Genomic DNA, 20,300 nt, shown 5'->3' on the forward strand with positions numbered 1-20,300 from the left:
CGATAAACTTTATTATTTTTATTGATTTTTAAGGTGTTTATTCTTTGATCGCTCCAAATTTGAGTTCATGTGATAACTGGGCCTTTTGGTAAGTCACAGTTAGTGTTAATTTATTGAAATTATAGGTATTTTTTGTATTAAATTTGACGTCTAAGGAGCTTGGAAAGAAAAGCGTCTGGACTTCTTTGAGTTGCTTGAAGACGTTTCACCTCTCATCCGAGAAGCTTCTTCAGTTCTAAGGGTCAATTGGTGGGGAGTCCCAGATTTAAACCCAGTGGGAGTTTCCCCCCCAAAGAGGGACAAAGGACCCCCTGATGATCCTCTACCTAATCACATGAGCCAAGGTGTGAAAGCGGGTGGGGGTCCTAATCAGCCAGGGTTTCGGGTGAGCTCATTGTGAAACCTGGCCCCACCTTTTACAAGTGCGTTGTTGTGATTTACTGAAACAGGATGCGCCCTTTTTGTGCTGTTGGATGAGACACACCATAAAGCACATGACTCTGTGTCCCTCTGTAATCTGAAACCAAGAACAGGCTTTCAACAAATCAGGTGCTATGATACTGCTTACGTGGATGTCACACAAACTGCCTTGTGTTTTTGATGAGCCAGCAAGAGTATGGAGTGCGACAATCCCTGCACAGAAGGGAAACAAAGCTTGATTCTATAAAACCTTGTGCTGTAGTTCCTTCACCCGCTCTGACTCACTGGAAGTGTTTGCACTGATCCGCTGTAAGTACACTACCATGCTCTCTGTGCATGTCCATGTGGTTCCCCCTGTGTTTATTCTAATTCACCATGTGTCCTTGTTCGCAGTACGTCACTAAGACCACCACAGATGGCTATTCCATTTACTCCAGTACCTTTTCCAGTGGACTGGGTCAGCGTGAGCAGGTCTTGTTTCAAAAGAGCTTCTCCCATACGTATCGACTCTTCATCTGCAAACTGTGAGCACTCACCTCCTGAAAGCAGAGGAGATGGTCCCACTGTAGATCCTACTGTAGATGAGACTTGTGGGAGACCAAGAGGAGGCCTGACAGATGGGCCATCCAGGCAGCACAGAGGTGAAATGAGCTATGGGGAGAGCTGGATGGAGAGACCTATTACTCCGACACTGCTTGGCCACGAGATCAGGGAGGAAAGGGCAAAGTTCACGGTAGGGATTTAAAGGGAGAGCTCTTCTTTTCCTGCAAAAGAAAGAAAAAGAAAAACCAAAGAAAAAAAAGGATCTCATATTTAGGGGTTTCCAAAATTGTGCAATCATTTTCAATGTATTTTTAAGTTAGCACATTTTTACATATATATCTTATATGTGAGTGTGTTAGCTGCATAATAAAACAAGTAAAAGTCACATGTTCAAGTCAAGAGAGCCAGGAACAAACTGTGTTAACAAGGGCAGGACCTTAAAAGGCTGCAATAAAAGCTTGTTGGATTTTTACTTTTATAAATAACATCACTGTTGGCTAAATTTCACACAATATTTGTTTTTTGGAAAGGATTTAGCTGAGTGGGCAAAAAATGGGTGAATTCCAAAAGTTGTAATTGCTGATGCTGAGGGTGTCAGTTGAACACGCTGCCTTATTCACAAGGGAACACCAAAGCAGGCCACGCCACATGTTTGGAACATTTTCTTTTTATCGGATATGGGATTTGCATCTTCTTTCAGGATCAGTCAGTTTATGCAGATGTGCAAACCGTTACACTGTGGAACCAGAGGAACTCATATCATTTTAAAACTTGTCTAGCAAAAGATAAAGAAAAGGCTGGAACAAAAACTAAAACAATCCTCTGATTGTTTTAGCATGAATGGCCTTATTTGGCCATTCTAACAGACATGGCCAAATAAGGCCATGTCTAAATTGGTTCATTCGAGATTTGTCAGCTACCAGCGTTTTGTGTTGGCGCTCTGCCTTTGGGAATTCCACGCTGGACTGACGTGGTTTTGTCTTAGCACCATGGATGAAAGTCGTCATCAGAGACTGAAGAAATAAAACAACTAGTAAGAGAGAGCATCTGTTGGCTTTCTAAATAAAGAACTTGTCATCAATGATTCAGGTTTAATTTTATAATATGCATGCAGCTGCCTGAGCAGCTTTGCTTTCTGAAAGCATGCTTTTAATGACATCTCATTCAGTTTTATGCTGACGTACACTCAGACAGCAAGACGAATCCACTCACTCTAAGAAGATCTGAAAAACACTGACAGGAATAATATTGCAGTTTACAGTTTGTTGTGAGAAGAGGGGTGAAATATGCCACCCAGACTTTCTTAATGTGTTATAAACGCTTTATTACAGATCATCTTATTGACATTACAGCTGGTCTTAAAGGATGCATTTACAGTTCCTTATACATGTTGTACTATCCTACTGCTCTTGCTCTTATGGGCGCCTGAAATGCACACGCGTACAGTGTCAACTTGCTAAGGCACTCAGTGCAAACCAATACATGTGTCTGTTATTTGTCATATAGTCGTCTGTGTTCTGTAGGTTTATAAAATCCTGGTGACGGGGAGTCAGGGAGACAGCTGGGTGATCTTCAGAAGATACACAGACTTCTGCAGGCTCAGTGACAAGGTGAGAAGATATCGTGCACCTCAGCAGCTACATATTAGTGAAGCAGCCTATACATACATGGTGGTGAAATGACGTGCCGTGAGGAGCCCGGAGAGGCTTGAGGGGGTAGATTATATACGGCAAATGCTTCAGCACTTGAGTATCAGTGACTATTACTTTGCTCGTTCAATCTTAACCAACAACTTTTTTTCCACATGCAGTTAAAGGATAGTTTGAGGGCTACAACAATCTGCTGCCTGATTTGTTCGGTACGCTCTGTTTGTTGGGCGCACATGTTGCACCCCTGAACCGGGGAGAATATAGCTTGAGTTAAGAACAACACAGCGACTGTTCAGCTCGCAGCCAGTCTATTAAATGACAGGGATAGAACCAGCACTCCCCCTACAGGTGTATGCTGTAGGTGGAGTGATACTGTGAAGCTATCAAACTCACCCCCATAAAATAAATTAGTCAGACTAATGAAAAACCTATAAAGTGACATTTTACCTCATGCATTTGTGCGATACACATGCAGACCTCGCTGCAACTGTTCTTCCATTTGTGGCACCGTGATTCAGCGACGCTTTCGGCTCTCATTGATGTAATATTGTTGCCATAGTGATTCTGCTTTCCCGTTTTTGCACTTTTGGCTCGTTGCCTTGACGCAGCTTCAAGAGCTTTTCCCCAGCTTTCATCCAGCCCTGCCTCCTAAGCGCTGGCTCAAAAACAACTATGACGAGGAGTTTCTAGAAGAGAGGAAGGCTGGACTGCAGACCTTTTTGGAGAACCTAGTATTACACAAAGAAGTCTTTAGAAGGTGTGTGTGTGTGCATGTGTTGTGACTTTTTTTTCAGTACTACTCTAGTGGGTGACCTGAACTGTGTTTAATTTTGACCTGTACATAAAACCCTTTGGTTCCCCAGTGAAGCTGCAAGATGCTTTCTGTGTTTGGTTGAAGCACCGAGTCCGTTTGACAGCCTGGAGGAAAGCAGGGTGAGGACACGTTGCTCTCAAAGATATTGTCTCAGGGGCTGAATGTGAAGAAAGTTGTGTAGCTCAAACACCCTCTGTCTACTGTGTGGCGTGCAGGCCTTTTGTGAGAGTCTCGAGGAAACTCACCTTCGTCTTCAGAGTGAACTCGCGGACAAGCAGGGAGAAGCCGACAGGCTGAAGAAGACTTTGGAGGAGAGAGAGAACCGTCTCAACCTGCTGCTAAAAGAAGCCAAGTAATTATGTTTCTGTTGCACAGCTGGAAACACAGTGAAGCAGGAGCTGTACGCTGTGCTGAAACTGTTCATTTCCCCCGTCTCACGCAGATCCACGTCACTTTCTGCTGAGAGCTTTGAAGCTTCAACAATCACCACCCCCACAGACAGTGACACAGAGGACATGCAGTGACTGACACGGACAAAGAAACAAACTGTAAATAACATATTGAACCAACAAATCTAATCTCAGTCACCTAACACTGTTTTTTTAATGTACCAATGTTAATGATGAATAATGTTTTCTGTATTTTCTTCTCTAGGTGACAGTGACATGTGCAAGTGGTCATCAGACATCCTGCTGGTTCCTCTTAAACCCAAGTCCACAAGAAAGTCTATAATGTGACCACCGCAGTGCCAAAACAATCTTTGGATGCAGTTTAATCTAACGCCTGCCATGCATATGTTTATTTGATTCTTTTCAGGATGTCACTAAGACAACTACCTCAAAATACCAAGCACATAGAAGTCCCATAATGTGTATATACGACATATTATGCTGCCTAATGAGGGAAAAAATCCAATAGATTCTAATACTATTTATTTTTTTATTTCTAAGTAACGTATTCAATTCATTTCAATGACAATGTTTCACTGATCTTGAATTTTAGTGTACACAAGCTCTTTTTGAAGCATAGGAAATATGAGAAAACAAAATGACCATAAGGGGGCACTGTAATACAATAACAGTTTGAGAAAGTAAACGTCTGAATGAGAAGGAGACTGGGAACTTGATGTTCTGTTCTTATCTCGCACGGGGACATCTCTGTAAGATTTAAGTGCAGAGAAGCACAAAAGCAGGGGAGAGATGTTTTCCTCTTGAGTAGTGAATAACAGCTCGCAATCAATGAAAGAAGCCTGTGTGAATGTGTGTGTGTGTGACATCCATCCACGTAAAGCCTCATTCATGCGCCCCCATTATCACACTGAATGGCCATGTTGTTTCCTTTCACTCATTCTGTTTGAGTCGCTGAATAAATCCCAGTTATGTGTGGCTTCTCCGAGGTCGTGAAGGCTACTTTTATGCTGCCGCTGTGAGCAGGTTGGTGCATAATTATTAGATTTGTACAATGAAAACATTCGACTGAATGTGAGTGGGTTGTATAAAAAACAACCAGGGAGCAAATTAATAATAATAATAATAATAATAATAATGATAAAACATTCACTCTGAAAAACAGGTTGTCCATAGTCAGATATATAAAGACACTTAAAGCTTGCTTGGCTGCAGAAAAACATTCACACTCTTTAAGTGATCCAGTGAGTCTGGCCACAGCTTACCCAGCAGTTGTGAAATATTGTTTTGAGGTGGGCAGAAAGAATTATGTATTTCACAGTGTTACTGCATGAAGAGATGCAGGTGGCACAGTGTTTTGTGTAATTATGACGGACAAATCAGGTGGCAAAACAAAGAATTAATGATTTAATTTGTAGTTTTCATCATTTCTCTGATTGTTTATTATCAGTCCATTTGCTTAAGGTTATCAGGGCCGTGGGAGGGAGGCGGTGGAGAGTGAGGGTGGTGGTTCAATGGTCACTGTTTCGTACAGGCAGATGTTCTCAGCCTTTATCTCTGATGGTATGGAGGTGCATTAGTGCTTATGAAAATGGCAGTGTGCGCATCTGGAAAGGCACCGTCGGTGCTGAGACGTTTATGCAGGTTTTAGAGCAACATATGCTCCAATCCAGAAGGGAAGGTCTTGCATATTTCAGTAAGGCAACGCTAAACTGCATCTGTTACAACAGCACGACTTCACCGTAGAAGGTGCTGAACTGGCTGCCTGCAATCCAGATATTTCACCAACTGACAACATTTGGAGCATCATGAAATGAAAAATACAGTAAAGAAGTCCCAGGACTGCTGTGCAGCTATCACACAACTATCAGACAGCATTCCTCTGCCAGAAGTCCAGCAGATGGTCTCCTGAGTTCCCAGATGTTTAAGGACATCTGCACTTTCATCCCAGATGTTTAAGGACATCTGGGAACTTCCTCAGCTTACACATTTGACATGTTTCTAACATGGAACACCATGTTAGAGATTCATTCATCACGTTAAACTTCAGGTTATTGCTCGCTACATCTGTTTGTAGAATCAAAAACTTGGCACACGCTCCACAAGAAAAACAAGACAAGTGAAACATATATGAGAAATGCAAAAAAAAGGAGTAATTTCACTTTCCCCCTGTGATTACTCCCATTTGTAAATGACTGACTCTATACATTTGAACCACTTTCATCACAAATGACTCAAAAACGTTCTGGTGTTCAAGACTTACTGCAGGATTTCCAGCACATATATTAAAAACAGGCCTTGATCGATATCGATGTTAATCTTAATCTTAAAGCTATTTGTCAACGTGATGGGACAGAAAGGCTCTTTATATTATATACATGAGACACAGACCAGCTGTACTGGAGAGGTTTTCAATTTGCTTTCTGACTTCTGATATATGGGTATATTTTTTTCTTCCAGCACTTCAGAAATGAGTTGGACTCTAAGGTTTTATGTGAGAATCCCAATGAGGTGGGCCGCTGCTGACCCGCGTTTATGTTCCCACACTCTTTTTATTATTTGGGTAAATCCTAATGTGCCTCTAAGTTACTAGACATGGCATATTTTGCCAAAAGACCCCAAGACCAGGGGTTTTTGTGTTTTGGAAGCCCACCATGCTCCTGGTTTGCTGTGTTAGCTTCAGGTAATTTGATTAAGCAAAACTATTTAGAAATATGTTCCCAGAAAGCACGACTTAATCTCAAAGAATAAATGTTTCAAAAATTGTTTTTGACACAGGTTGCCTCTGGGCCAAGGGATTAGGTGCAAAAGCAGGGCCTCTTTGAAGTTCTTCTCAGTTTTTATTCCACTCACACAAACATAATAAAAAAAATAAATCCTCCACTTACCACAAACTAACAGTAACACATGAAAACCACAGGATGTGGGGCCCTCAGGGCAATTGTCCCCTCAACCAAGTTTGAAATCCAGCATCACTAGTGTGGTTTTTTAAAAAAAGCTGTTGTTCTTGCCTTGCAGATGCTAATGTTTAGTGAATATTTCTGCAATGCCAACAGAAAAGCAGGGGCTCCATTGAAAAAAAACCAAATTCTACACCATTCTTTAATATTATGCGGTGCTGCCTGTTAAAATTTCCAGGTTTCTCTAATGGAATATCAACACTTTTAACAAAGAGCACATGAGGAAACCATACTGAGGTGGCACGGCATACACTAAGAATATTCCACTGTTTCCAGTGAAAACCACAGATGCAGGGAGCACTCTCTGTGATGGTGAGCCAAAATATGTATACATATATATATTTTTATGTTCACATAATCCAGCAATTCCCGTCCACCCAGAGTATTGTAAATGCAACAATTTCACCCCATTGATGTAAGGACCCCGAGTCCACCCACCGCTTAGGCTTCTGTTTGAATGCAGGCCAGCAACTGCACACAAAGCAGCTGTGCAGGAGGGAGTGAGGCTATAATACAACTGCATTGGAGAATTTGCACTCCTGCAGTCCAAAGTTGTCCTCTAAAGCACAAATAAAAAAAATTAATTAGCATTTAAAAAGAAAAGGTTTCTGTTATACTGAATAAAAACATCATAAATGTGTCAAAATAGACATAAAATTCACTTAAAAATAAAAAAAATTTATTTTTAAAACTTGTTTTTCTTTTCACAAGCATTCATAAGCGAGGAAAGCCGTGAGGACAAGGTTAAAGGGCTGATAATTGGCCTTATACTGTACATCTGTTCCTCGTAGAATTCCCCGCGGATCTTTTTACATTCCCGAACACTCCAAGAAATCATTTCCTCTCATTTTTCATGGTCAGTTGTTACATTTGTGCAGTTTCACAAGAGTTACATAAGTGCAGATTGCAAAATTGGGTTTGTTTTGCGCCAGTATAATCATGCAAAGCTAAATATTCCTTTATGTTTGATTCTTTGTATGAACTGTGCAGCGGTTGGCAATACCACAAAGCAAGTGTAGTTTCTTGTTATCTGTTGTATTTCAACACTGTCTGCTCCAAGTCTGTGTCTAGGTGAGAAAATACACCTGTGAAGATCATAGCCTATTTAGTGGTGGTGGTGGGGAGGGGCGGGGGGTTGCCTTGGGGCTCCACAAGACCAATAAATCCGCCCCTGTCTTTTTCAATTTAGTAATTTCTCGCGTAATTTCTCAGTGTGGACTGACTGGTCTTCAACCAGCTTCTGCCGTGCCTCGAGCCCATCACGCCGCGAGTGCGTGTTTCAGTCCTCGTTCGCGGTCGCGTGTAGCCCACCTCCTCTCTCACAGCCAGAGAGAAACCTGAGGGAACTAACCAGCCAAGGCGTACGTCACTCACAGATTTCTCCACCTTTAGCCCCTTAAAGTCCGATATTGATCTTCTAAACGTTAGACTGATTGTTTTTTTGTTTTGTTGTTGTTGTTTTTGCGCCGTGTCATCAACAGATCTCATCATCATCATCATCATGAGGAAGATCACCGGCAAACACTTGTTGTGCTTCGTCCTGGTTGCCTTGCCGCTGTCCTGGGCAGAGGACACCAAGAAGGATGTGCGGAAAAGGGAGAATGTAACAGGTAAGGATCGATGAGCACAGACCTGATTTGATGCAGTTTTTATTTATTTATGCTTATTATTATTATTAAAAAGTGTCGTGAGGTTGAAGGCTGGAGCCTCACCGAAAATGCCGCTGCTTACAGTGCTGGATAAATAATCCATGTAGCTGACACAGAGTGGTGTGGGTCTGTGTGTCTGAGGACTGAGCACTTATTATAAACAGATGCATTATTCTAAGCAGACTAATAAAATCATTAAAAAAAAAATAACTAAACAAATAATTACATAAGTAAATACATCTGAGAGGAGGGATCTCCTTTACGACCAGAAAATAGTAGAACTTAATGAACTCCCAGTCCAGGCAGCACACACGTTAAAGCTTTGATAACAGCAGGATTTATTTTAGCATTGTTAATGCACAGCATTGGTTTACAATGGTTATGGGGGGGGGGGGGTATATGTCACATATTTGTTAAAATGTTTACATTTATCATTGTGTTTTCAAATTTAAAAAAGCATTGCAACCTAATTAAAATAAAGATGAAATGATCTGAGATTAATTCTGAGGTTTGGGCATTAAATGACAAACGATGTCCACCAGGTTTGTCTAAGTCTGGCGTCTGTCTGTAGAGACGAGCTCATCCGTAATATACACAAAAAATAGTTTTTTATGCACATTTTCAATATAACTTGAGAATATAAACAATAATTGTATTCTGCTCTTCAAGAAGTTGCCGTTGCTTTCTTCATTGTAATGCAACAACAAAGTGAGCTCAAGTGTTTTAAATGTCTGTGAATTATTATTGGAGACATTAATTATGAGTTGTGATGTTCAAGAAGCATCCCTGCAGAGTTCCACGTAGTGTTCCTTGCAAGTATATTATGTTTATTAGGTAAGCTGATCATGTGAAAGAACATTATCCAGTCATGCTGGTGGAGAGCTGTTGAAGTTTCACGGGGCGGATTAATAAAATGAACTAAATGAAACCATAACAGTTCTGACACAGTGGTGTGTAGAACAGTGCAGCCTCTACGTCCAGAATAGAAAACCGAGCTGAAGAAGCCAGTTTGTAAGTGTGTGAGAGGGCAGTTACGTCAGAGCCTCAGACACCTCTACGATGCCTTTAAGAGCCAGTTTGCTCGGGTGATGTGAAAGGAGTAGAACACCCTTCGCCTTTTTTCTTAGAATAAAACAATTCTGATGATTTTCAGAGGAAAACCAGATACCAAACAGCAGAGCCACATTTAAATCATAGCTATTTATTTCTTTTTAAAGACAGTATTTCTTCCCTCTGATGTCCCAGCATGGTAAGAGCTTGCAGCTGGAACACTGGAGAATGGGCTGAATATTTATACATATATATAAAATGATGATTAGTGGTTCCAATAATCATTTACAGCAATAGATGGTTTAATGCTAACCTTTTTCTTTGCGAAACAGCTCCGGAGTGGCAGCGTATGCTGGTAGCATGTAATGAGTTCAACCACAGTGTTTGTGTGCATTGTGCATTGTGGTCTCATAGTCTAGTGGTTAACGCATTTCCCCATTTTGATCCTGCGAGGTGATGCAAATGCAGCCTTTTAAGCTTGTGTACTCCTTGTGTTGGTGTCAAGCCCAGATGAATGACTATGTGAGGAAGGTCTGGTGTGAAGTTTCTGCCAAATCAAATGTAAAAAATTCATATTTCCATTTGGGAGCAGCTGAAAGTTTCCTGTTTGCATGTATTGTTAATAGAAAAATGCATATTTAGGGCCCCTAACCTCAAAATGATTGTGGTACAGTTGAAAGTGTTTACAGCTGGATTTAGAATTCTTGCTTTTAAACGGAGCTACGACAGATGCTACACCAACACAGCATCACCTTATGAAGTAATATCACCTTATATTCACAGTCTAAACTACATTTACAAATGTGATCACTCAGTGTGTGGATATCTTATAGTCAAGTGGGGAAAACACTTGGCTTTAGCAGCCAATTGCTCCACTATTAACATTTAAAAGACGGTGGAAAAGTGAACTAAATATGATTGAGCTACAAGGAAAACCAACCATCTGATTTTCATGAGAAAGCTGGAGTGAGGGAAACATTTCAAATGTAAGCACAGAGAGGACATGGGAGACGAGAGCTTCATCATATTTTCCTGCAGAAGATTGATGGGGGACAAGACAATTTCAGATAGTGTAGTCAAATAAAGATAAGATCAGGGTGCACATGAGAACCTCGGGCACAGCAGGAGACACAAGAAACTTTACCGAGATGTATGAAGGTGGGTGTTTTCCACCAATGTGACCGGTATAGTCTAAACATCTGGTCAAAAAAAAAAAAAATCGCCCCAAGTTGTTGTGCTGGAAGGTAAGAAAAGGTGCAGCAGCTATCAGTCACGAGGCAGAAGGAAAGAAGTCATAGCCAAAAGAGAGGCTTTTTGATTTGTTGAACTTGTGCAGCGTCCAGTATGGGAGGGTGAGCGTGTTGCTAGTGCCAGTATGCGAGGTGAGTGGTTTGAAAACGTTGTTTCGATTATGATCAAAAGAATGTCCAGGCTGGCTGAGAGGAGATGTAGAGTCAAATAATTCTGATTTCCAGTGGAACGTTGGCTACCTTTGCTGCCATCTCTGTCTGTGAAAAACCCCCCAAAACAAAACACCTCAGTGTCTTGGATGCGTATCACATACCAACACGCTTTAAAGCAAGCATCTCTTTATGTCCATAGGCTAGGCATGGTAAAATAATTTGGGGGAAGAAAAGAAACCTGCTGTGCTGTTTTGACTGGACTTCTTACAAGTATAAAGCAAAACAAATGATTTAGCTCTAAATGTGTAAAAATGTTCTCTTGCTTCACAGCCAAGACGAAAAAACCCGTCATGATTGGCAGAAACTCCCCTGCTCACCAGTAAACAAGAAAAAACCCTAAAATTTCAGAAGACAAATAGCATGCACTTACTTTCCAAAAATGTCTCACCTGACGTCCATCCAAGTTTTCCTTGGATCATGGTGTTTTCTCTTGCTTTCAGGGAAATAGCTCAGGCATCATCACATGACCGAAACACGAAACTCCAATGGAGTGAAACCTGTGTGTTGGCTCACATCCTCCCAGTTTGGTGATATGTTTAAGCGTCAAAATTTCCCACCTCTTCCTTTATCTCTTTATAATAGCAGTGCTGCAGCTTCTGCGATTGTTCGCCTGCTGATTTGACCCCCTCCTCCACCCCAGGATCCACCTTTAGGCTTTGGAATATTCCCTGATTATCACTAAATTTCTTTCCATGACATGTAGTTGTGAAATTGGAGCTGACAGCCTCTAATATATCATTTTAAACATGCTGTTAGTATAGCTAGAAATACACCTGTTATATTAGTATGAAGTTGTGCAGACTTATATGCATGAGCCAAGAGTTGCTCTGCTAGAAGATTCATATCTAACCCTTTGGTTGGCAGACCATGCAAGTCCTGTAATGTTAGCCAATTTTTTTTTTTCTGTTTGAGAAAACAAAGGCTGGCTGTTGCTCTGGATCTCAAAATTATCCAACAAGAATGAGAAATAGGAGTTGTAGATGTCCAGCTGATCAGTCATAAATCTTTCCTCCTACTAGATAATATGATGATCCAGAAAGAAAAGATGATGGAGGTCTCAAAGACAACAAATGAGCAGACTTCTAAATCCTTTTTTAACAAGTATCGAAAACCCTTTTTAGTATTTACTTAATGATGCGTATAAAAAAACATTAGTGAAAATAACCTTTTTTTCTTGCATCCATGCAAATAAGGATGCCCACATTTTATAGTCAGCAAAGCTGGGTTTGCTTTGGCTTGTTTTGAGGAAAAATATGCATATCGTATAAATTTCCTGCTCTGGACCCCAATTACTGTAAAACAAGCCTGTGTTCCAAGTTCTCCGACTTTGCCAGCTGTCAGCTTTAACCCCTCCCCCTCCTGCGTGGCTTCAACTCTGCTCTCGCTGTTGGTTAATCATGGCTGGTGCCCAGACGCTCACTCCAAGAGGAGATCCTGGCCCTCATTATCTAAGGGCCGATTCTTGTAGTATTTATAGACTCTCAAATATTTACTACTGTACATATTTACAATTTCTAATCATGTATTGTGCACAAGGGGCTGCATTGTTGAAACACTGAATTGATCTTTTGACTATCCTTTTATTTCCATTCCCAGTTTGGAGCCAAGCGAAGAACAGACGGCTGTTTGCAAGGCAAAAGATTTCTCCGCCACGCCAAAGTGTCAATCCTGTAAGTTTTTACTGTCGAATCTATTTGTCATAAACTCACTGATTTAGTAGTAACGCTGTGTAAAATTGCTCCTTTTAAAAGTATTCAGAGGTAGCTGCTGACATGTTTCAGTGACATGTCCTTAGTCTTTGTAAAGATGTTCCTGAAAATGCCTTTTTCAATTTGTCAGGCAATTTTTTATTGTGAGGTGAATTTATAACCCTGTTTATTGGATTTGAAAATTTCTTGCTTGATTTCCATTGGCAGGAAAATGCCAGACAACAGTGAACACATGTGACAAGCAGCAAAATGTGGTGACAGCAACTCAACCCAGTTTTCCACAAGGATCAAATTTCCCACCAATGAAAACGTAACCCATCACAATGATTTAACAGTGATGATAAAAATTCAGAGTGTGACCTAAATCCTGCCCTCTGAACTAAATTCTCAGTGTCGTGAACTCATTTGTTATAGTTTTTTATATATATTTCTTGAAACCATACGCCCTTTTGTTAAAACAATACAAGCAAATCAATCTTCAAGCTATCTTTTAAAAACTCCATGCAGAAAACATCCAGTGAAACCAAACAATTATCTATGCAAAGTTTGAAATGTGCTCAGATCAGTGTTTTCACATCGGCCTAACAAGGAAGGAGCTGTTTAACTTTTAGCTTTTGACTGTTTTAGCTCTTGAGACTGTGTTTTAGCATGAAAGTTAGCTCACAGGTACGCGAGCAGGACAGTGAGATAGAGACTGACACCAACAATTGATGGCGACAAGAAAGGCAGAGGAGGAATTGTCTGTGTAAGAGGATGATGAGAGAAAGATCAGGAAACTCAGATGAAATTTACTAACTGATTAAATACGTTTGTGTTCGTGGAGTTCCAAACCAGATGAAAAAGAAACGGAGAAACTTCCCATCAATGGTAACCAAATGACTCGCATGTGTCACATTTATGTTTATTAACACAAAAGTTTTGATTCATTCATAATAATTTTTCTATCGCTACCTTATCGTGGTGGAGGGGTTTGTGTGTCCCAGGGATCCCAGGGGCTATGTTGTCTGGGGGCTTTTGCCCCCTGGTAGGGTCTCCCATGGCAAATTGGTCCTGGGTGAGGGACCAGACAAAGAGCGATTCAGAAGACCCTTATGAAGAGAACATCGAGGGAACAGTTTACCCTGCCCAGGATAGGGTTACCGGGGCCCCGCCCTGGAGACAGGCCCGGGGAGGGTGCCCAAGGGCGAGCGTGTGGTGGCCGGGCCTTAGTCCATGGGGCCCGGCCGGGCACAGCCCGAAGAGGAGACATGGGCCCATCCTCCCGCAGGCCCACCACCCGCAGGAGGCGCCATAGGGGTCGGGTGCATTGTGTGCCGGGTGGCGGCCAGGAGCGGAGGCCCTGGCGGACTGATCCCCGGCTGGAAGGTGCCCCACCTGGAGACTCTGTTGTCCTGCTGGGAGACTTCAATGCTCACGTGGGTAACAACAGCGAGACCTGGAGGGGCGTGATTGGGAGGAACGGCCTCCCTTATCTGAATCCGAGCGGTGTTTTGTTTTTGGACTTCTGTGCAAATCACAGTTTGGCCATAACGAACACCTTGTTCGAACATAAGCGTGTCCATAAGTGCACGTGGCACCAGGACGCTCTAGGCCGCAGGTCGATGATCAATTTTGTAATCGTATCACCAGACCTGCGACCATATGTTCTGGACACTCGGGTAAAGAGAGGGGCTGAGCTGTCAACTGATCACCACCTGGTGGTGAGTTGGATCAGGTGGCGGGGAGGGCGCTGGACAGACCCGGTGCACCTAAACGCGTGGTGAGGGTGTGCTGGGAACGTCTAGCAGAGGCCCCAGTCCGTGAGATCTTCAACGCACACCTCCGGCAGAGCTTCAACAGCATTCCGAGGGAGACTGGGGACACTGAGTCCGAATGGACCATGTTCAGCGTCTCCATCGCCGAAGCTGCTGCATTGAGCTGCGGCCGCAAGGTGGTTGGTGCCTGCTGTGGTGGTAACCCCCGAACCAAATGGTGGACACCAGAGGTGAAGGGAGCCACCAGGCTGAAGTAGGAGTCCTATCAGGCTTGGTTAGCCTGTGGGACTCCGGAGGCAGCCGACAGGTATCGACAGGCCAAGCGGAATGCGGCTCGGGCAGTGGCTGAAGCAAAAACTCGGGTGTGGGAGGAGTTCGGAGAGGCCATGGAAAAAGACTTTCGGACTGCCTCGAAGAGATTCTGGCAAACCGTCAGGCGTCTCGGGAGGGGAAAGCGGTGCTCTACCTGCACTGTGTATAGTGCTGGCGGAGCGCTGCTGACGTCGACTGAGAAAATTGTCAGGCGGTGGAAGGAATACTTCGAGGACCTCCTTAATCCCACTGACACGTCTTCCGAGGAGGAAGCAGAGTCTGGGGATGAGGGAATGACCCGCCAATTTCAGGGGCGAGGTCACTGAGGCAGTTAAACAACTCCTTGGTGGCAGAGCCCTGGTGTTGATGAGGTCCGCCCGAGTTCCTGAAGGCTCTGGACGTTGTAGGGCTGTCCTGGTTGACACGCCTCTACAATGTTGCGTGGAGATCAGGGGCAGTACCCCTGGACTGGCAGACCGGGGTGGTGGTCCCCATCTTTAAGAGGGGAGACCAGAGGGTGTGTTCCAACTACAGGGGGATCACACTCCTCAGCCTCCCTGGGAAAGGAGGCTGGAAAGGAGAGTTCGTCCGCTAGTCGAACCTCGGATACAGGAGGAACAATGCGGTTTTCGTCCTGGTCGCGGAACACTGGACCAGCTCTTTATCCTCTCAAGGATACTTGAGGGTGCATGGGAGTTTGCCTAACCAGTCTACATGTGTTTTGTGGACTTGGAGAAGGCATTCGACCGTGTCCCTCGGGGTGTCCTGTGGGAGGTGTTGCGGGAGTATGGGGTGTCTGGCCCATTGCTACGGGCCATTCGATCCCTTTACAACCGTTGTAAGAGTTTGGTTCGCATTGCTGGCAATAAGTCGGACTCGTTCCCGGTTGGCGATGGGCTCCGCCAGGGCTGCCCTTTGTCACCGGTTCTGTTCATAATTTTTATGGACAGGATTTCTAGGCGCAGCCAAGTGGCGGAGGGCCTTCACTTCGGTGGCCTCAGAATCTCATCTCTGCTTTTTGCGGATGATGTGGTTCTGATGGCTTCATCAGGTGAAGGCCTCCAGCTCGCACTGGAACGGTTCGCAGCCGAGTGTGAAGCAGCGGGAATGAGGATCAGCACCTCCAAATCTGAGGCCATGGTTCTCAGCCGGAAAAGGGTGGAGTGCCCACTCCGGGTCAGGGATGAGTTCCTGCCCCAAGTAGAGGAGTTCAAGTATCTCGGGGTCTTGTTCGCGAGTGATGGGAGAAGAGAGCCGGAGATCGATTGGTGCTGCGGCTGCAGTGATGCGGACGCTGCACCGGTCCGTCGTGGTGAAGAGGGAGCTGAGTGTAAAAGCGAAGCTCTCAATTTACCGGTCGATCTACGTCCCTACCCTCACCTATGGCCACGAGCTGTGGGTAGTGACCGAAAGAACGAGATCGCGGATACAAGCGGCAGAAATGAGCTTCCTCCGAAGAGTGGCTGGCCTCTCCCTTAGAGGTAGGGTGAGAAGTTCGGCCATCCGGGAGGGGCTCAGAGTAGAGCCGCTGCTCCTCCACATCGAAAAGAGCCAGTTGAGGTGTTCCGGGCATGTCCCACCGGGAGGAGGCTCCGGGGCAGACCCAGGACACGCTGGAGAGATTATATCTCTCGGCTGGCCTGGGAACGCCTTGGTGTTCCCCCGGATAAGCTGGAGGAGGTGGCTGGGGAGAGGGAGGTCTGGGCTTCTCTGCTTAGACTGCTGCCCCCGCGACCCGGCCTCAGATAAAGCGGATGAAGATGGATGGATGGATGGATGGATGGATGGATGGATGGATGGATGGATGGATGGATGGATAATAATTTTTCTGTGTTGAGCTTATCCCAGCTGTCAATGAGTCACTTGAAGTTTAAGTCCTGCTTTCATTGTCTGTTTTGACATTTTTGTAGATTAATTAGACGACCACAAAAAACGCGGTTTAGTGGAAGAAGTAGACATTGTTTTTTGGAGCTACCCGTCAGGAATACCACGTTGTTGATGTAGTGTAACGAGGGCTCAGAAGTCTTATTTCTACTTGGTTTAAATGAACTGGAAAAAAATGTGTGGTTTTTATGGATGGATAAAATTGCTTTGTTTTTTTTTCGGGTGGGGTTAGAGGCTGGAGAAAAGGGTGGACAGTTCAACAACTTTGCTCTAGTGGTTGTGGAAAGTGTATCAACCTGCGTTATTTTTTTTTTTTTGCTTTTTGTCTTATAAGACTTGGATTGAGTCACATGACTTTCACAGTTTTTTGTGCCACATAATTATAAATCAGGTATGTAAAGGACCTGATATTAAGAAAACTGTAGAAAGAGGACACTTATGAATGAATTACAGCATGAGAAATTATTTGTAGATTAAAAAAATGGTTTAGTAATAACAGTGAAGTTACTGGCTGTAAAACCAAAACAACACTGAACAACACTAAAACGCTTTGTTTGCCATGAGTCGTGGGTCAAATAGTTCACATGTATTTAAATGACTTTTCCACTTCTTCCACTGACTGGTGCTTTTTCCACATATTCTGTCTCTGTTGGGATTGTTTTAGAAGCACAAGTCGAACCTCGTAACTCCTGCGCGTCGCTGCGGACGCTTGATGGAAAGCTGCTCCCCTCACATGCTGTGCTGCGACCCCTGCGCCTCCTGCCGCTGTCGACTCTTCAACACCATCTGTCACTGCTGGAGGATGAACCCCCTCTGCTTAAAGAGGACCTAGATGCAGCACGCACATGCACGCACACCCGCAAACACATCACGACGCCTGAACATATACTGTGGTTGACAAAAGAGCACGGAAGGATTCACATCTGTTCTGTGGGTTTGTCTGCACAAATGCAGTTAAGAGATTAAACTTCAAAATAAAATTGAAGCATTTAGAAAAATGCTTCTGATATTATGTGAGGCATTTGTTTATATTTGTTTCTATTTATTCAAGAGTTCTTCTGTCTTCAGTGGCAAAAAGTATGAAAAAAAATACTCACAGAAATCTTTGCACAGTGTTAAAATATCTTAAAACAGCATATGTATGCATAAAAAGGGATGGATGATGTGCTTTTTCATGTATGTAGATAATCTGATATTAACTGTGTGTTGCATTATGGGTATTTCCCACATTTTTGCTGCTTTTGAAAATCTTGCTGCTGGGGACATCTGCAAGTAAATTTACTTTGGAACATAAATGTGTTGTTGCTTTTAGACTTAATGAGGACCAAATGGCATTTACTTATGTACCCCACGCCTTGAAAATCAGATATATATGTTTGGACTTGCCTGCCTGTTGTGGATTAAGGAGTTTATATTTTTGCTATTGAATAAACACACTGTAAGCCTATATTCTCCTTGCATTTGTCCATGTGGAACCTATTAAGATGCTAAAAAGACATTTTTAATGATTTGCTACTTAAATGTTGATTTTAGAGTAAATGCGGTTCACAGGATTAAAAACAAGAGAGCAAAGATACTGTAGGTTGGCCGCTCTCTCGTGGTTAAACAGTGACTTAACCTGCATTTTGAGGTTTTCCAGGACAATATGTGAATAGCAGAAAGATAATAAATATTAGACCTTCTTTTGGAGGCTCAGCTCAGTATCCCGAGGAGATGCACATAGACACATGCTTTCTGTGTAAATTCCAATGGAAAGTGGTTATAAATCCTCTCCAGGAATTGTGTGGTCCACATAATGTATTATCTTGTCTGGGACACTGTCTGCTTCTGCTTTGAAAAATGGCAAATGGGCAAACTGAATGCCATTTGTCAGTAGTAGTTATGTTATGAATGATTATCCCTTTCATGGAGATCATTATATGTCCATGATGTCCATGAGCATGAAGGAGTTTAAGACAGGAAAGAGCCAGTGTTACAGAAAAAGGCCTAACAGTTGAGTCCTGTGTCCAAACAACTGAACACATTTACTCTATCTTATTGAAATCTTATGAAAACAATTACAGCTTATGACAAACAGTTAATAATTATGTCTACATGGGATTATAAATGACAACTGTCATGAACTTCCTTAAATAAACAACTTCCTACTGTCTGTTTTGGCGCCGATTCACCGAACGACAGAAGATAGAAGAAGATGTTTTATAGCTCCAAAAGTTCCCACATAGCAAGCAGGTCTGGCCTGGATCTGGTATCAAGCCGGCACTGCTGGCTGACTTCTGGCATGATAAGACGTATGTCATCCAGATAAGGGCCAGGCCTGGCATAGATGCCACTGTTTATGCGATGGCATGCCATATCTGGCTTGATTGTGGTTTGGTTTGTGGCCCAGGCTCATGGAAAACAGGTCTAGCCCGGATCTGGCATCAAGATGGCACTTCTGACTGACTGGTGTCATGGCAGAGTGTATGTCAATCAGATGTGCACCAGGTCTGGCAATGATGGCACTGTTTATGTTCCTGTTTTCCTATTTTAGTTAGAAGACCCAAATGCCATGTTGCAATACTACATTGCTATGGTAGCCAACGTTTCAAATGCAGGTTTGACAGGTTTGTGAGTGTACACTTCATCCAAAACCTAGTGATGGTTTGCTCGTCTTTGCCAGTGGGTGGCTGTAGCTCAGGCGGTAGAGCGGGTCACCTACTGATCGGAAGGTTAGTGGTTCGATCCCTGGCTCCTCCAGTCTGCGTGTCAAGAGTGTGAATGTGTATGAATGTAGTTAGGAAGCATTCAGCTTAGAGAAAGTGTGTGATTGGGTGAATGTGGCATGTTGTATAGAAACTTGAGTAATCCGAGAGAGCAGAAAAGCGTAATATCAGTCCATTCACTGTCTGAACAGAGTTTCGTCATGTTACTTTTGCACTATTGTGTTCTGGCACATGCTGTTATTACATGGCTTGATTAAGGTACACATTAGGCTGACATCTGGGGTCAGAGCTGAAACTGTTCTGGGCCAGCACAGGGCCAGCAGTGTGTCTGCAACTGGCCTTGTGCTGGCCCATGTGTGGGCCACCCCTGGCAAACCAGATCTGGGCCACCAAAGAGCCGTCATTCTTTGCGGTATGTGGGCCATGTGTAAGCACATTCTGTGGGCCAGATCCGAGCCATACCAATATTGCTATGTGGGTTTCTGGTGAAAAGAAAATTCCAGGTTTTTATTAAAAACTCAGCTAGACATGGTCAAAAGGACCTGCTGAGGTTTAAACTGAGCATCAGAATGGGGAAGAAACATCATTTAAGATGTGGCAAGGTTGCTGGTGCCAGACAGGCTGGTCTGAGTATTTCAGAAACTGTTTCAGAAACGATCCACTGAGATTATTCTGTATAAACATCTCTAGTTTACACAGAAGAAAAAGGATTAAGAAAGGTTAAAAAAGATTAAAGAGGAAATGCCAGAGCTCAGACGAGAAAAACAGGACTTCTTTGAGTTGACAGGAAGGCAAAAGCAATAAGCTTCGTTAAATCAATGTATGCAGAAGAGCGTCTTCTACAGCAGCAGAAGACCACGTGAGGAGAAATGTTTGCTTAGCCTGATGAATCTAGATTTTCTGCTGCAACATTCAGATAATAGAGTCAGAATCTGGCATAAACAACATGAAAGCACGGCTCCATCCTCCCTTGAATCAGTT

General features: G+C 43.3%; 2 protein-coding genes across 2 annotated transcripts; both read left to right on the forward strand.

Annotated features, from left to right (window-relative positions):
* Window positions 1–363: 363 nt before the first annotated feature.
* LOC116320432 (sorting nexin-16-like) lies at window positions 364–5,022 on the forward strand. Its single transcript, XM_039602650.1, has 8 exons — window positions 364–729; window positions 814–1,153; window positions 2,487–2,573; window positions 3,221–3,369; window positions 3,476–3,545; window positions 3,642–3,778; window positions 3,869–3,974; window positions 4,081–5,022. Exons 2-7 carry the CDS (start codon window positions 836–838, stop codon window positions 3,948–3,950), a joined length of 843 nt encoding a protein of 280 aa, XP_039458584.1. The 5' UTR covers window positions 364–729; window positions 814–835; the 3' UTR covers window positions 3,951–3,974; window positions 4,081–5,022.
* Window positions 5,023–7,994: 2,972 nt separating this feature from the next.
* Window positions 7,995–18,053, forward strand: asip2b (agouti signaling protein, nonagouti homolog (mouse) 2b). Its single transcript, XM_031740038.2, has 4 exons — window positions 7,995–8,154; window positions 8,275–8,403; window positions 12,552–12,625; window positions 17,279–18,053. The coding sequence occupies exons 2-4, from the start codon at window positions 8,295–8,297 to the stop codon at window positions 17,444–17,446; spliced, it is 351 nt and encodes a 116-aa protein (XP_031595898.1). The 5' UTR covers window positions 7,995–8,154; window positions 8,275–8,294; the 3' UTR covers window positions 17,447–18,053.
* The last annotated feature ends 2,247 nt before the right edge of the window (window positions 18,054–20,300 follow it).

This window comes from Oreochromis aureus, linkage group 18 (assembly GCF_013358895.1).
Source record: "Oreochromis aureus strain Israel breed Guangdong linkage group 18, ZZ_aureus, whole genome shotgun sequence".
In the NCBI taxonomy this organism is placed as follows: domain Eukaryota; kingdom Metazoa; phylum Chordata; class Actinopteri; order Cichliformes; family Cichlidae; genus Oreochromis; species Oreochromis aureus.

Coding starts and splice junctions, on each gene's coding strand:
- asip2b (XM_031740038.2), top strand. CDS start 8,295: ATGAGGAAGATCACCGGCAAACACTTGTTGTGCTTCGTCCTGGTTGCC. Junction 8,404..12,551: donor GAAAAGGGAGAATGTAACAG/GTAAGGATCGAT, acceptor TTCCATTCCCAG/TTTGGAGCCAAGCGAAGAAC. Junction 12,626..17,278: donor CACGCCAAAGTGTCAATCCT/GTAAGTTTTTAC, acceptor GGATTGTTTTAG/AAGCACAAGTCGAACCTCGT.
- LOC116320432 (XM_039602650.1), top strand. CDS start 836: ATGGCTATTCCATTTACTCCAGTACCTTTTCCAGTGGACTGGGTCAGC. Junction 1,154..2,486: donor AGGAAAGGGCAAAGTTCACG/GTAGGGATTTAA, acceptor TGTGTTCTGTAG/GTTTATAAAATCCTGGTGAC. Junction 3,779..3,868: donor CTGCTGCTAAAAGAAGCCAA/GTAATTATGTTT, acceptor CGTCTCACGCAG/ATCCACGTCACTTTCTGCTG.